Source organism: Nematolebias whitei, chromosome 1, assembly GCF_014905685.2.
Source record: "Nematolebias whitei isolate Nwh7 chromosome 1, NemWhi1, whole genome shotgun sequence".
Lineage (NCBI taxonomy): Eukaryota > Metazoa > Chordata > Actinopteri > Cyprinodontiformes > Rivulidae > Nematolebias > Nematolebias whitei.
In genome coordinates, this window is record NC_056498.1 from 74,214,360 (window position 1) to 74,230,542 (window position 16,183).

At 41.3% G+C, this 16,183-nt stretch overlaps 1 protein-coding gene across 1 annotated transcript; it reads left to right on the forward strand.

Annotated features, from left to right (window-relative positions):
• Positions 1 to 1,028: 1,028 nt before the first annotated feature.
• zc3h15 (zinc finger CCCH-type containing 15) lies at positions 1,029 to 12,945 on the forward strand (the record flags this gene model as incomplete). The annotated part of the gene is given in 9 exon segments (XM_037687461.1): positions 1,029 to 1,218; positions 6,607 to 6,708; positions 6,810 to 6,921; positions 7,046 to 7,198; positions 8,896 to 8,987; positions 12,084 to 12,266; positions 12,500 to 12,580; positions 12,694 to 12,759; positions 12,835 to 12,945. Coding segments are annotated over 9 exon segments (975 nt in total), but the record flags the coding sequence as incomplete, so codon positions are not given.
• Between the last annotated feature and the right edge of the window lie 3,238 nt (positions 12,946 to 16,183).

A 16,183-nucleotide genomic window follows, 5' to 3' on the forward strand; every position in this document is an offset into this window, starting at 1 on the left:
GAGGAAGCTGAGGTCCTTCGATGTTTGCTGCAGAATGATGGAGATCTTTTACCAGTCTGCTGTGGACAGAGTTGCAGTGGTTTGTTGGGGCAGTAGCATCGGAGCAAGTGACACCAACAGGCTCAGGAAGCTCATTACTGTAAGAAGGCAGGCTCCATTATCAGCTGCAGACAAGACATGAAGGACACTGCTGCTGTCCATCATGGACAACCTGGACCATCCTCTCTACTCACACAGGCTGATGCAGCTCTGCTGCCATCATTGTTGAATCATTTTCACAATCTACATACATCCTACTTGTTTTTCTTGTTTTTATTTTTTTATGTTTGTTACAAACAGGGTAACAAACATAAACATAACTTGTACTGTTACTAGTTTGTAAAGTAATATTTCTTTCTATCTATCTATCTATCTATCTATCTATCTATCTATCTATCTATCTATCTATCTATCTATCTATCTATCTATCTATCTATCTATCTATCTATCCATCCATCCATCCATCCATCCATCCATCCATCCATCCATCCATCGTGGGTTGTCTCCAACTGTTAATTGTAAGGTTTTAAACAAATGTGTTCTGCTCAAACGACATGTTGCACGCTGCTTGGTTTCTTCAAAGTGCAGCTCAGTATTTGTAAAATTAGCTAAGATGTTGCCATGTTTATGTTTTGTAAGTTCAGCTGCCTGTGGCAAACATCATGAATTGCATCTGCTCCCAAAGTTAATGAGTTGTGTAGATGTGTGTGTATAATGATTACGGTGCTCTCTGAAAGTTTCAATTAAAATATGTTCTGCACTTCATTAGACTTTTTGCTAGAAGTACAAATGAAGACACACAAGCATGGACAAAACATTATCGCCCTTTTGCCTAATTAGCAACAAGTAGTGAGACTTAATGTAAAATGCCACGGAGTGTTTGACATGGTAAATGTGTAAAGGCATTTATTTAACTTTTGTCAAATAAACTACTTCTCCCATGCTGCCTCTTGTGGTGCGTGATGACGTAACAGCACATCAACAACTCACATGTGGCCTAGAAGGCGCCTGTCGCGTGCTAGCAACCGCTGTTTAATGTGGGGCAGTTTGACCAGCCAATAGACCTCATTAAATTAAATATTCCGCTGCAGTTCCTGAGCCAGCATGCCGCCGAAGAAACCTCCTCCTGCCACGGGAAATAAAAAAACTCAAGAGAAGAAAAAGGAAAAGATTATTGAGGTAAAAATGCACGAGTTAGCATATTGGCGGTGTTAGCTTAACAGCTAACGGAAACCGAAACATTTTAAAGTTTTTCTGGCTTGTGGACACTGTTTGTAATAAACTGACTTTTTATCTTATCATTGAGATGATTTTAAATGTCCTTAAATAAACACTCAGGAAGCTGTCATGAGGCTGAAATTGTTAGATCAATCGTGTAGCACAGAAGCTGCTTAAACTTTGGGCCTAGCTTGTCTGACCAAGGTTTATATAATTCATCGAGTTTTATAGATTATATCTTCTTATTCGTAGCTTTTTTTAATTGAGTCGTTTTTTATATTGATGGTATAATAAATTTTATTATGATGAGTTTCTCAGAAGTGAGCATGCAGTGATGGAAGTTACAAATTGTTAAAATAAAGAAGTCTTTAATTATTTGTATACGTGTTCAAACAACTTTGCGTTTATCAGGGTAATGAATTAATTCAGGATTTGTTCAACTTTATAGTCAGGCTTTACAAACGTTACTGGGTAAAATGTTAAAAACTGAACCTCACTTGTAAGATTGATCATTGGTGATCTCCTATAATTTTTTTAAATAAATAAATGTGTCCTCAGTCAGTACCCGTAATGTCAGTGACATCATCTTCTGACTGCTTTTCTGAAAAACATGTTTGAAATTAATTACAGCTGAAAGATAGTTTGTATTGTTTGCATCCTCCATGACGTTTGTTGTGTCAGAAACTACATTCTTGGTGTCAGATTGTCATGAAAGTCAGTCAGGATTTAAATGTAATTTAGTTCTACCTCCATTGAGTGCTGTGAGCCTGAACATGCTTGTTGAAAGAAACATTTTCATCACCTGTGAAATGAAGAAAGGGCAGAATCCATCCAAGCAAAAACGAGGTGAAAGAGTAACTTTCTGGCTACATCGTACTAGACATCCGTCTGTGGGAAATGCTCCTCCAGGCTGATGAAAAACAATTGTAGTAAGTTTTATGCACAGTACTCACATCGGCATGGGCTGGTATCTTGGTTGAGCATAGTCATATAAATCCACTTTCAAAACAGTTGAAAGTCTGTGTGACGTGAAAGAGTGAGGAACATGACTGTAACAACTTTTTTACATTCAATATGAACTTGTTTTCCTAAAAATGGACCCGTTTCTTAATTTGTTTGCAAAAGACCCTTTTGTCGTATTTTGGAGAAAAATCAGCCACACACATTTTATGTCTGCACTTTTATTTGTTCATATATTTTGGTGCAGTCAATAAACAGGATTTTCTTTTTCTGACAAAGCCTAACGATCCTTCTCCTTTTTAAGGTTTTGTCAGAATTTCTTTAAAAGCTCTCATAACCTCACAGTAACTTTACTACACTCATGTTCCTGAGGGGGAACATTGGCCACATTAGAATACACTGTAAAAACAAATTTTAGGAAATGGTCTGTACTTTTATAGCACCTTTCTATCTTATCAAGATACGCAAAGCTCTTTACACTATAATCTATGTCCTCATTTACCCATTCCTACACTCTACTAGATCTATACAAAGATAATTGAACAAATCATTCTAAAGAGACTAATCAGTGCTTTAGGTGACATTCGTACCAGGGATGCACAGATTCACATTTTTTTACTTCCGATCTTATCCTGATCCCTACATCTATATATCGTCCACTACCAATACTATTCCGATATCATAATTGATTTTATGAGGCTGTAATCTCTCAAGTACAGTTTGTACAAATATATGCTTGTATGTCCAAAAAGACAACTTGAGGTAAGTTTTTTTTTATGTTGGTTAAGTTTCAAAGTTAGAATTAAATCATGCTAATACAAAACATACTGTTTGTTTCATTCCTATCTTTAAAGTGGATATTAAAGGGATTAAATGGCTTCAAACATCTGCTAAGTTCATGACATAAACCAACACAAACATGCTCCTGTTTTTTGTATTTTACATCGCTTTATAATTTAGCTGTTTTGTTTCTTTTTTTTATATATTCATATATAATTTTCTTTTATTTTTCAGTTCATAATCTTTTTTTATGTGTCTATTCAGTTATGTTTATTTATATAGCGCCAAGTCACAACAGAAGTCATTTCAGAGCACTGTACAGAAACATTACAATAAGTTAACAGAAACATTCATATATAAAAATAATAATTTAAGATTATTTATCTGAGTAGACTGCTTTGAATTTAACTCCATCACAGAACTCTCATCTTGAGCTGATAAATATCTCCTGGAGGGTAAATGTAAACTATATCTTGGCTGCAAATATTCAGTCAAGCTGTGAAGCAGACAGTTTGATTTCAGTCAGCCTCACTCAGTCTGCTCCTCCGAGACGGGAAGACTGAGCGCGGCTGACTGAAATCAGACTGTCTGCTCCGGATTGAACAAGAGAAACACACCGCTGAAGCCACGGAGCTCGAACATCCAATATAAAAATAACTTTACCGTGGTGCCTGGTTAAACAATCCTTGTGCGCTTTAATGTGGTACTTTTTCAAATTTTTAAGTTCGATGTATTGTAGGGCGTGACTGAGCTTCCCCCTCTCTGTACAGCGGCTCTGCAGACATTGCATGTTGCTGTCTTACGGTGTTTAGTGTAAAATACTTTCACACGTGTTACGATGAAAAGTTGGTTAGCCGTTAGCAACAGTGCTGCTCAGTGCTCAGCCCTCAAAAAGTATGGCTGCAAACTATGAAATGGATTTCCTGAATGTGAGGCGGGTCTTATTACTCTGGGTTTCATGAGACATGCCTCTGTTCAGGAAATCCATTCCATAGTTTGAAGACAACCTGCAGAGCAGGTCATCAGACACAGACATGCATCATGGATCGGAAACATCAGCAGGTTGGATCAGAAAAATCTGATACGTAAATTATGCTGGTATCTGAGGCCGATATCGGATCGGCCCCATCCCTAATTCATTCACCGATGGGTCACATCGGAGGCAATGAGGGGTTCAGTGTTTTGCCCAGGGATATTTCGGCATGTGACTGCTGGTGGAATCGAAACCCCAAAGCTCGCATTGAAGGATGACTGCTCTAACCACTCAGCCACAGTCGCCCACTGTCCCTTCCATCCATCCATCATCTTCCACTTGTTCTGAAGTCAGGTCTCGGGGGCAGCAGCTTGAAAAGGGAGGTCCAGACATCTCTTTCCACAGCCACCTCTTCCAGCTCTTCTGGGAGGACACCAAGGGGTTCCCAGGCCAACCAAGAGACATAGTCTCTCCTACGTGTCCTGAATCATCCCTGAGGTCTCCTCCCAGTTGGACATGTCCAAAGCACCTTGTCCGGAGGTGCCCAGGGAGCATCTTTACCTGATGTCTGAACCATCTCCACTGGCTCCTCTCCATGTGGAGGAGCAGCAGTTGTACTCGAGTCATTCCTGGATAACTGAATTTCTCGCACTATCTCTAAAGCCCTATTCGCACGAGATTCGTTTTACCTAGGGACCACATGCTATTTGTAATAATTACAGAGATTGTCTGTTGTTAATCCCATGCGAATCAGCCATGTCAGTAATTGTAAAGTGCAAAAATTTCCTTACAAATGACCTACTATATTTTGCTGAACTCCGAGGTCCTGTGATAACACTAATCCAATGTGAATAGGCATCTCTGTGATTTGGACAGAAATGGGCAGGATCTGATACGTAATGAGACAATTTTTGTTTTTGTTTAAGCAAAATAATTTGGAAAAATACAGAACAAGGCTATTTTAAATGAACGCGCTACTCGCTTCGGCTTTTGTAGATGCTGATACTTCCTTCACCACAAATGACAGCAGGTGCGGGAATGCTCGCAAGCTGCCGGTGATCATCTGACCCGTCCATCCATTATATTTACCCTTCTTCCTTTTCTGGTAGCGTGGGTCGCTGGTGCCATGTTCAGTCATCACTGTACGAGAGGCAGGGGACACCCTGGACAGGTCGCAAGTCCATTTCAACCAGCGGGTCAGCGGACGTGCACGGCCGGTGACAGCTGTCCATCTGAGCTTAACGTGGCTTTTTTTTACCTTTTAAACCTTGGACCTGCCTCCGCCTCAAGAAGTAGATTAACACAATTTTATATTCCATCCATCCATTATCTTTACCCGCTTATTCCATTTTGGGTCACGGGGGTCGCTGGTGTCCATGCCCAGCAATCACTGTGCGGGGGGTGGGGTACACCCTGGATGGGTCGCAAGTCCATCACAGGGACACATAGAGACAAACAACCATTCACTTTCTCACTCACACCTAGGGACAATTTAGAGTTACCAATCAGCCTAACATGCATGTTTTTCGTCTGTGGGAGAAAACCAGAGTACCCGGAGAAAACCCACGCATGCACGGAGAGAACATACAAACTCCACCCAGAAAGGCCCCTGGACCGGGGTTTGAACCAAGGACCTGCTCACTGAGAGGCAGCAGCTCTACCAGTTGCGCCACCGTGTTGCCCCCACAATTTTATATTGTTTATTCTTATTTAGTTTTCTTTATGCTGATTCATAAAAGCACATCAAAGCCTGAGACCGGCCCACACATTAAGCACGTTATTATGGACCAGCCCGGTCGTGACAACGCAGCGTGTTAATATAATATCCAGAAGATATACGTAAATTTCAGTTAAATCTCAGTCTTTTGTTATCCCGTGTGAATGCGCCACATAAAAAGCAGACGCTGGGGAGTAATTTATTTATTACTTGTGGTCCTTAGGTAAAACGAATCCCGTGCGAACAGGCCTTAAGTTGCCTTGGGTGAGAAGATGGATCAACTTATTGCTTTGGTTTGATCATTTACACTGTTCGTGTAGCTGCTTAGATCAGGAGTCCAGTAATGAAATGACTCATCTTTCACATCTCTAGATTTTCATTCTGTCCAACTTTTTCTGCTGCTTTTTGGCCCGTCGTGGAAATGCCGTCTGTCCATCCGTCCACTTTGTGAGCATAACTTGAAAAATAAATGAAGTACTGACCTCCATTCTGGGGTGTGGCTGCATCTCAGCACAAGGGAGGTTTTTGTTTGAAAACTAGTATAGTTTACTTTATTGTTACCCCCAGACCCCCATCTCCTCCACTTCGCCTGGTGGTGGATAGAATTGCTTCCTCCACTTGCCACGATCAAAAACATTTAGGTTTACTTGTATTCTCTGTTCAGTTCCAGTCCAGAATAACGCTCATCTGGAAAACTAGATTTAATGTTCAAATCCCTCAGTGACGGGGGACATCAGCATTGTTTAAACCAGATTTGGATTAAAGTAATAATGTAGTTTTATTTTATTCGACAGCTGTTGCCTTTAAATAAATAAATTGTAACTTTTTATATAAACAAAGTGTGAACCCAGACGTGAACATGCTTTCTTCAGGAAGATGTTGAGCGTTAAATATTAAACTATTTTTTATTTTTTCTCAGGACAAAACTTTTGGTTTGAAGAACAAAAAAGGGGCCAAGCAGCAGAAGTTCATCAAGAACGTCACTCAACAAGTCAAGTATGGACAACAAAACGCCCGACAGGTCAGTGGGTTGTACTTGTCTCCACTACCTGAATCATATTCATTTGTGATTAAAATGAAATTCAACAGGATGCGATTTAAACTTCTCCCACATCTGTTCAGATTGCCCAGGCTGAGGCAGACAAAGGCAATAAAAAGTCTGATAAGAAGAAAGAGCTGGACGAACTCAACGAGCTGTTCAAGCCTGTAGTCGCTGCGCAGAAAGTCAGCAAAGGTGACGTATGCAGCTGTTGTGTGCCTCGTGTTACAAAGCTGAAATATTTGCTGAATGGTGAGCACTGGATTTAACCAGCAGTCCAGAAAAGATTATTGATCAGTCCCTTTTGTCTCCCATGCAGGGGTTGATCCAAAGTCGGTGCTGTGTGCGTTCTTCAAGCAGGGCCAGTGTACCAAGGGTGACAAGTGTAAGTTCAGCCACGACCTGTCGATGGAGAGAAAATGTGAGAAGAAGAGCGTCTACGTGGACGAGAGAGACGAAGACCTGGAGAAAGGTCAGTGGACAAGCTTTAAATTCAGTTTAGTGTCTGATGAGGCAACAAGATGTTTATCAAAGGTAAATGTTCAAAAAGAAGGCAACATTAAGGTTTGGAGAATGTCATTACGTGGATGTTTATTTTTGTTTTTATTTGAATTGGATTATTATTATTATTAAGAACTAACATAAGAATAATTCATTTTTCTGTCTCCCAGACACACTGATATTATAAAAATGGCAGGAATTATTAATGACTATTATGATCGTACCAACCAGACCAGCTGCTCGGTTGTTGACTAAATTGAAGGATGTGTTTCCTTTGACTTAAAATTATTTTGTGTGTTAAACACTTTAAAAATCTATTGTAAATGGACTGTACGTTCTATCTAATCAAGATACTCAAATCTCTTTACAGCACAATCTGTGCCTTCATTTACCTCCACACACATTCATACAGCACTCTACTAGATCTGTACAAAGATTAATCAGAGCTTGATCACATTCATACACCGATGGGACACACATCAGAGACAATGTCTTGCCCAGGGACACTTCAGCACGTGACTGCTGGTGGAATTGAACCCCCAACTCTTCCATTGGAGGACAACTGCTCTAACCACTCAGCTGCCAGTGCCAGGCTTAATTTTTTTCTCCTTTTTTTTTTTTTTTTTTTCATTTACTCTTTATTTATCCAGGAGCCACGAGAACTTTTTCAAACGAGACCTGTTTAGGGAGCAGATGATGGGGGTTAAGGGCCTTGCTCAGGGGCCCAGAGTGGGGTGATGAGGGTGGAGGGAGGTGTGGGTGTTCCACTTTTTCCACCCACATTTTGATGTTGATGGTACCGGGAGTTGAATCTGCAACTTTCTGATCACTGGCCCATCTAATAACCTCTGTGCCACCACTCTCCTAATGCCACAATGTGTATTGTGAAGAAGAATTTACTTCATTCTAATTAGATGTTTGTTTGGTTGGTTTTTTTTTTTTAAAGGAATGATTTTTTTTTTTTTAGGAAAAAAAAAAAATATATATATATATATATTTTAGTACAGTGTTTTTGTCCCTCGTTGTGGAGCGAAGAGAGAGAATTGGAAATACCCTCCCCCCATCTGCCCTTCTGCATGTTGTGAGCATGATAACTTGAGAAATAAGCGAGGTACTGACACAGTTTGATTTGTGGCTGCATGTAGGCATGAGAAAGCTTCCTTTCAAAAATTATGTCGCCATGCCAAAATCCAAAATGGCTACTGCCATGTGTGCATGTGCAAGCAAGCCACTCCTATCATTTGAGGAAACTGTTTGGGGTTTTTTTGTTTGTTTTTCATATTGCATAAATGTAAAGTTTTGTCAAATGATCGGGGTGGTTGAAGATTCATCTATGGAGGGCAAGGCCACTATTCCCACACACACACACACACACACACACACACACACACACACACCATTGCTCCTGGTGGTGGATAAAACTGCTCCCTCCACTCTTCAGGATCTGTCACTCTGCTCCGCCTCAAACAAGAAAAACACCTCCCTCTGTTCTCCACATTGTAACTCCTCCCCACTTTAAAAAACATTTAGGTTTACGTGCATTCTCTGTTCAACCCCAGTCCAGAAAAACACTCATCTTGAAAACTCCAAAACATTCAGTAGTCAAACCCTCAGCGGCGGGACGTGGATGTGCTGCTTGTTTATGTTTGGACTTGTGGTTCTGTACAGATACTATGGAGAACTGGGACGAAAAGAAACTGGAGGAAGTAATCAACAAGAAACACGGAGAGGCAGAGAAGAAGAAGGCTAAAACTCAAATTGTAAGTCTGGGGTTATAAATATTTAGTGATTTGTTTGTTTGTTTGTTTGTTTTTTGCTGGGAAGTTTTATAACAAAGACAAATCAGGCAGTACGAGGATAAATAAGAGATCAACAAAGTTCATGCTCAATCATCCAGGCATCAAGTCCAATATTTCTAAGTCAGGTCATCTGGACAGTTTATTTTTTTTTTTTTTTTTTATAAAGACGTTTCGCCCTCTATCCGGAGGGCTTCATCAGTCAGAAACTGTCCAGATGACCTGACTGAGAAATATTGGATAAATGAGAGATGCCAGGACAAAAACTGACTCAGACCGGGGTTAGGAAATCAAAAATATTCCCTTACTGATCACTTTATTAGGTCCACCTGTTAGAATGGTTGTGAGTTTATGAGCCATCGCATGGTAAAGACTCTGTCTTCAGGCTTGTAGACGACTTGTTGAAACGCAAACTGAGCATCAGAACGAGGATGAAAAGAGTTTGACACTTTGAATGTGGCGTGGTTGTTGGTGCCAGAGGGTTTGGTCTGAGTGTTTAAAAACTGCTGGTCTGCTGGGATTTTTACTCACAGCTGTCTTTAGATCCAACAAAACCCAGCAGGCAATATTCATCTAATCTCTTTGTCCATTTTTGTGGAGCCTATGAAGTGTAGCTTCACTTTCCTGTTCTCAGCTGACAGCAGTGGCCTCGGTGGTCTTCTGCTGCTGTGGTCTCTCTGCTTCCTGGTGCAACAGGGCAGGTGATCTTCTTCCTGCATCTGGAGGTGTAGATGTCTGTGATGGTGGGGAGACTGACTCCGACAGTCTTCTGTGCAGCCTTCACCACTCTCTGCAGAGTTTTTCTTTCTGCAACTGTGCAGCCTCCATGCCACACATTGATGCTGGAGCACAGGATGCTCTCCACTGCACACCTGTAGAAGGAGGTGAGGACTGAGCTTCCCAGACCAGCTCGTCTCAGCCTCCTGAGGAAGTAGAGTCTCTGATGAGCTTTCTTGATCAGGCTGGTGGTGTTGTTGCTCCAGCTGAGGTTGTCGTTCAGGTGCACACCCAAGTGCTTGTAGCTGGAGACCACTTCCACTGCAGATCCTCTTGTGTTCAGGGCAGGGGGTTGTTGAAGGCATCAGAAGTTATCAGTTATCAGACTCCTCTCTGAGTAGACAGAAAGACTCTCTTGACTTCACATACATGGTTCTATATTAACATTAGTAAGTGAAAACATCCATGACCTTTACATAACTTCCCCCGTCAATTACAGACTCATTACAAACACTGAAATGTTTCAAGCCTTTATTTCTTGTAATTTTGATGATCATAACTTAAAGATGATGAAAAATAAAATTCATTTTCTCAGAAACTGAGAATATTCCACAGTCAGGTTCTGGTTCCTTTGTCAGTGTGGGCCGGTGCCGAGTCCTGCTGAAAAATGAAACCATCATCTCCATGAAGCTCGTCAGCAGAAGGAGGCATGAAGTCTCCAAAATGTCCTGCTAGATGCTGCGTGGACTGTGGACTTCAGAAAACACAGTGGACCAGCACCAGCAAAGGACATGGACCCAAACCATCACTGACTGTGGAAACTTCACTCTGGACCTCAGCAACGTGGATTCTCTCCACTCTTCCTCCACACTCTGAGACCTTGATTTATAAATGACATGAAACAACCTGAAAAGGAAGAAGCAGGTAAAGATGATGGCTGGATGAACATTTACTTTAATCTGAAAAGAAGACATTGGACCACTGAGCGACAGGCCAGTTCTTTTTGTCTTCAGCAGGTAAGACACTTCTGATGTCTCTGGTTCAGGAGTGGCTGAACTTGAGGTGTGAGACATTTGTAGCTCATGTCTGGGAGTTTCATCAGCTGATTACCATATTTTCTGACGTAAATGTCGCATCAGTCCAAATATGTCTAATAAAGTGGAAAAAAAATCCATAAATATGTCACTTGGCCGTATACGTCACATCTATTATGCATCACCACTGACGCGTCGCGTTTGTTACGTGTCACCGCTGACAAACTGGAAATGTGGGCCGGTGTTGTCAAAAATTGATGGGCTGCCAAATGGCGGCCGCGAGAGTGTGCACAGGAGGACTTTAACAAGATTAACACTTAAAAACAATTATTTGTTTGCTCGACATTATATCTAAAAGGTTTGTCTCAGTTAAACTTTTACTTAATAAATGCACTTTAATGGTCAAATTGGCTGCATTTCATCGGGGCGACGCAGCGAAATGAGGCGGATTTGACGGCGAGCAGAACGAAGGTGGGCCAATTGTGTCATTAATAGCCACTTTTACATATTACATGACACAATGGCATGCCATACCGCTCAAGTGCCATCTAGCAGCTGAAAATGTTGTTGTTCAATATTTTCAATGTCAGAATGAATGAAAACGGTCATATCTCAGCCAAACATTGGTTTATAAATATGGGGAGAAAATCCATCAGCGTTTAAGTCACAGGGCATGCAAATTATGCAAAAAACTGTGACTTATAGGGCAAAAAATACGGTAGGCTGTGACACCAGGAGTTTACAATGTTGAAGCTCTTCACAGTATTCTCATTTTCATTTCATTTTCATTTCATTCTCATTTTCTGAGACACTGAATTTTGTTTTTTCATAATTTGTAAGTCATAATCATCAAAGTACAAGAAATAAAGGCTTGAAATGTTTCAGTCTGTGTAATGAGTCTTATGTGATATGAGTGAATGGGGAATATTGATGACAGCATTTTTTTTTGTTTGTTTTAAAAATAAATAACTACACAGAGTATTGCCAAAGTGAGTTAATTCATTAATAAAGTACACAAAGGAGATGTCCCGACTGGCATTGAACACATCACTCTGGTTCAGCACAGCAGAGTTCTGCTCCACCTGTTTTAGTTCCACTGGTTATTTTGAAAAGTTACATCCCCCCCCCCACACACACACACACACCGTATGGTGCGTACGCTTGTAAAAATGATGAAAACATTCACTCATGCCTATGACTAACACGAACTGATCAATATGGATAGATGTGAATCAAAAAGCCTCAAGTTGTCCACCCTGAACTTTAATACGATTCAGTTTTAGAGCTGCATTTTCTTTTTTGTTTGCAGGTGTGTAAGTACTTCTTGGACGCCATAGAAAACAACAAATACGGCTGGTTCTGGGTGTGTCCAGCGGGGGGGGACAACTGTATGTACCGACACGCCCTGCCGCCTGGATTTGTGCTGAAGAAAGACAAAAAGAAGGAGGAGAGAGAGGACGACATCTCACTGGAGGAGCTAATAGAGCGCGAGGTGAGGCTCGGTGGCGTGACGCCAAGAGTGGTCATGGACTCCAGAACAGACTCGGATCAGAAACTTTCATTAAACATCAAGTTTCTTTAAGTGTTCTAACAGAAGGGCATCGGTTCTGGTGAAAACAATAGAAGAGACTTGAATTAAAGAACAATATCCTAAAGATCACTAAATCACTCTGAAGGTTGATTTGTCTTGTTTTTTCTTGACGTCTGTCTGTCTCTCGTCCTCAGCGTGCAGCTCTGGGTCCAAACGTAACTCGGATCACCCTGGAGACTTTCCTGGCCTGGAAGAAGAGGAAAAGGCAGGAGAAGGTTGGAACTTTTTTATTTTTTAAAAGCAGCAACAGAAAACGTTTCCCTGAGGACGCGGTCTTGTGGTGATTTGAGACTTGGCTCAGACCTCGTCCCCTCTCTGATGGTTCCAGGTGGACAAAGCCCGGGAGGAGATGGAGAAAAAGAAAGCAGACTTTAAGGCCGGGAAGTCTCTCGTGGTGAGTTCATTGAAGAAAAACTGCTCTTTTTAAACCCACACGCTGAGCGATGCTGATTTTAACGTGTTCTTGAAGGTGAGCGGCCGTGAGGTGTTCGAGTTCCGCCCCGAGCTGGTTGACGATGACGACGATGAAGCTGATGATACTCGTTACGCTAACGAAGACTCAGCGGAGGAGGACGAACAGGTAATGATGGAAACACCAACACGTCTCGTTTGTAGACCAAAGTAAGAGAGTGAGAATGAAACTGCAGTTTGTGATTGAGTTTCTGTCTTCATGTTGAGCTAGTGCCCTGCAGACGTGTCGCTGCAGCACAAGAGCCTGCACGAGTCTCACAGTTGATCTTGTTCATGTGGAATGTCAACAGTCATATTGTTGCAGTGCTTCTACACTTTCACAAAGTTAATCTGGTGATGTGGGATGGTGCTGTCAGGCAGATTTCTACAGATTCTGAAATATCTTGGTATAAAATCTGGATTTGAATGTCCAGATTAGATTTAAATATTTAGAAACTGATATTCAGAGGTGATAAAAGTTTTTGTATAAACTGCTGGGTTTATTTAATCCTAACAAATGAAAGACCTAGCAGTCCTTAGGTTTTAAACTACGACTGTCTAATTAGAGAAATGATCGTTGTGTTTGGTTCGGTCGAGCCTGAACAGTTTGTTGAGAATCACTCGGCTACTACCACGTCCAGTTGTTGCACGTTTGTAAGATTAACTGAATTATAGACGTTTTAGCGTTGTTTTTTTGTCGGGTCTCAATCTTGGATGCCAAATTCAAATTAAGTCATATTAAATATGCATGAAGTCCTGGCTGCTCATCTGATTGATCAGGTGGGAATTTAGAAAAGCTACATGTTTTTTCACTTGTAATCACGCCTCACATCACTGTAGTCTAATCTAATCTAATCTATTGTGGGTTGTGTGAAATTTGTTAATATTTATTTTATTTAACATGAAAAAAAATTGGACCACTTTGTTTTAAACTAAACTTATAAGGCACAGCCAGGCCAAAAAGAACAGGTAGCCACCTGGATTAAGCTAAGCAAATGGGTAAGAGCCTCCCATTGGATATTTACTGCCTGGCTGATTGTTTTATAGTATCTCCTAAAACTGAGTACACCCCTCACATTTTTGTAAACATTTTCTTGTATTTTTTCATGGAACAACATTGAAGATATGACACTTTGATACAATGTAGTCTGTGTACAGCTTGTATAACAGTGTAAATTTACTGTCCCCTCAAAATAACTCAACGCAGCCATTAATGTCGAAACCACTGGCAACAAAAGTTAGTACACCCCCTAAGTGAAAATGCCCCATGTCAATATTTTGTGTGGCCACCATTATTGTCCAGAACCGCCTTAACTCTCGGTCGTGGAGTTCACTAGAGCTTCACAGGTCGCCCCTGGAATCCTCTTCCGCTCCTCCATGATGACGTCACAGAGCTGGTGGATGTGTTTAACCCTGACTGATGCCGTGAGGAGCTTCTCTGTTGTTCAACAACCACGTGGAAAGGAAGGGTCAAATTATTTTCATCAAGCAGAGAAAACATCTAAGATTGCTAAAACGACCAAACTCAGATTAAGAACTGGAAAGACAGTGGGGAAACAGAATTTTTGATGAAGGTATGTGGTCAGAAACGCAATCACTTAAATGTTTGGTGAAATCAAATTGTAGAAAGATGGCAGTAAAACTGGTAGCTAGTGAAAGTAAGAGCATTACCACACAGTGTGAAAGGAACTCAAGGGAGTGGGACCAAACAGCTGTGTAGCCATAAGATAACCACTTATCAGTGAGACTCATCAGCTTTAATATGTGAGGGAGCATAAAGATTGGACTCTGGAGCAATAGAAGAAGGTCATGTGATCTGTTACCCTGCTCCAAAGTCAGGAGCACATCAGGGTAGGAAGAGGTGGCTGAAGTGATGTACCCATCAAGCTTGGAGCGTATCGTACAAGCTGAAAACATCTGTTCAAACAGACACATTCACTTTAACTTGGTCCTAAGTGTTGTCATATACATTGTTTTTGTTGTTTTTGTTAGTTTTTGTAAGGTGACCTTAGGTTTTTGAAAGGCGCCCTCAAATTAAATGTGTTATTATTATTATTATTATTATTATTATTATAAGCCTGTGGGGGCAGTCTATGTTCTGGGGTTGGTCTGGTCTAGGTTCAGCAACATTCTGAGCTCAAAGAATGAGTTCAGCTGATCTCGCCTTACCTGAAAAACTGAACGGCCAGGTTATTCCATCCATGGATGTTTTCTTCCCTGATAGCATGGGCATGTTCCCAGGATTCATCAGGCTTAAACTGTGAAAGAGTGGTTCAGAGAACATTTCACACGTGGACTGGCCATCACGGAGTCCAGACCTGAACCCCATTGAGAGTCTTTGGGATGTGCTGGAGAAGACTTTGCCAAGCAGTCGGAATCTCTCATCATTACAAGATCTTGGTGAAAAATTAACGCAACTCAGGACAGAAATGAATGTTGTGACATTGCAGAAGCTTTTGAAAATGATGCCACAGAGAATCAGTCGGAGATTCTTTATTGTCGTTCCACCACACGTGGTTCATGGGGTGGATTATTCTGATTAGAGATTCATGATTCTAACAGCTTCGGGGTAGAAGCTGTTCCTCAGTCTAGTGGTTCTACACTTAATGCTCCTGAACCTTCTGCCTGAGGGGAACAGGGCAAAAAGTGTGTGTGCTGGGTGAGTGGGGTCCTTCATGATACAGGTGGCTCTCTTCCTGCATCTGGAGGTGTAGATGTCTGTGATGGTGGGGAGACTGACTCCAACAGTCTTCTGTGCAGACTTCACCACTCTCTGCAAAGCTTTTCTTTCTGCAGCTGTGCAGCCTCCATGCCACATGTTGATGCTGGAGCACAGGATGCTCTCCACTGCGCTGAATGACACTGTAATGAAAGCTAAAGATAGTCCAATGACATTTTAAGTGTTCCCGTTTTTGTTTTGGCCAGGCACTCTTTTCCTCTCTTTTTTTAATAAAACTCAAAAGCCACCGTGCAGTTACCAGTTTTGACCAGCAGGTGGCAGCGTTTCACTGTTTATTGAGTGTTTAGCTGTAAAACGCATCTTCTACTTTGGTTCAAATCAGTTGTAGCTTAATGTATATTTAATATTTTAAACTCAATTAATTTCTAACCTGAAAAAATCTCCCTATCAAATGCTGTCATAATTTTCATATGCAGCTCATTACTGAACTGAACGCGACTCATCGCTGTACAAACCCAAACCCTGCACTACACCAGTGACTAGAACATGCATCTTGTTTTCTTCTCAGTGTGATCGTTTAGTGTGACATCCTTTGATGAATCGAAAGTTACGTATGTAACTACGGTTCTATGAATCCCGGATGACCGCCAGAGGGCGGTGCTGAAAGCACTGAATGTTCCCTTCGCGC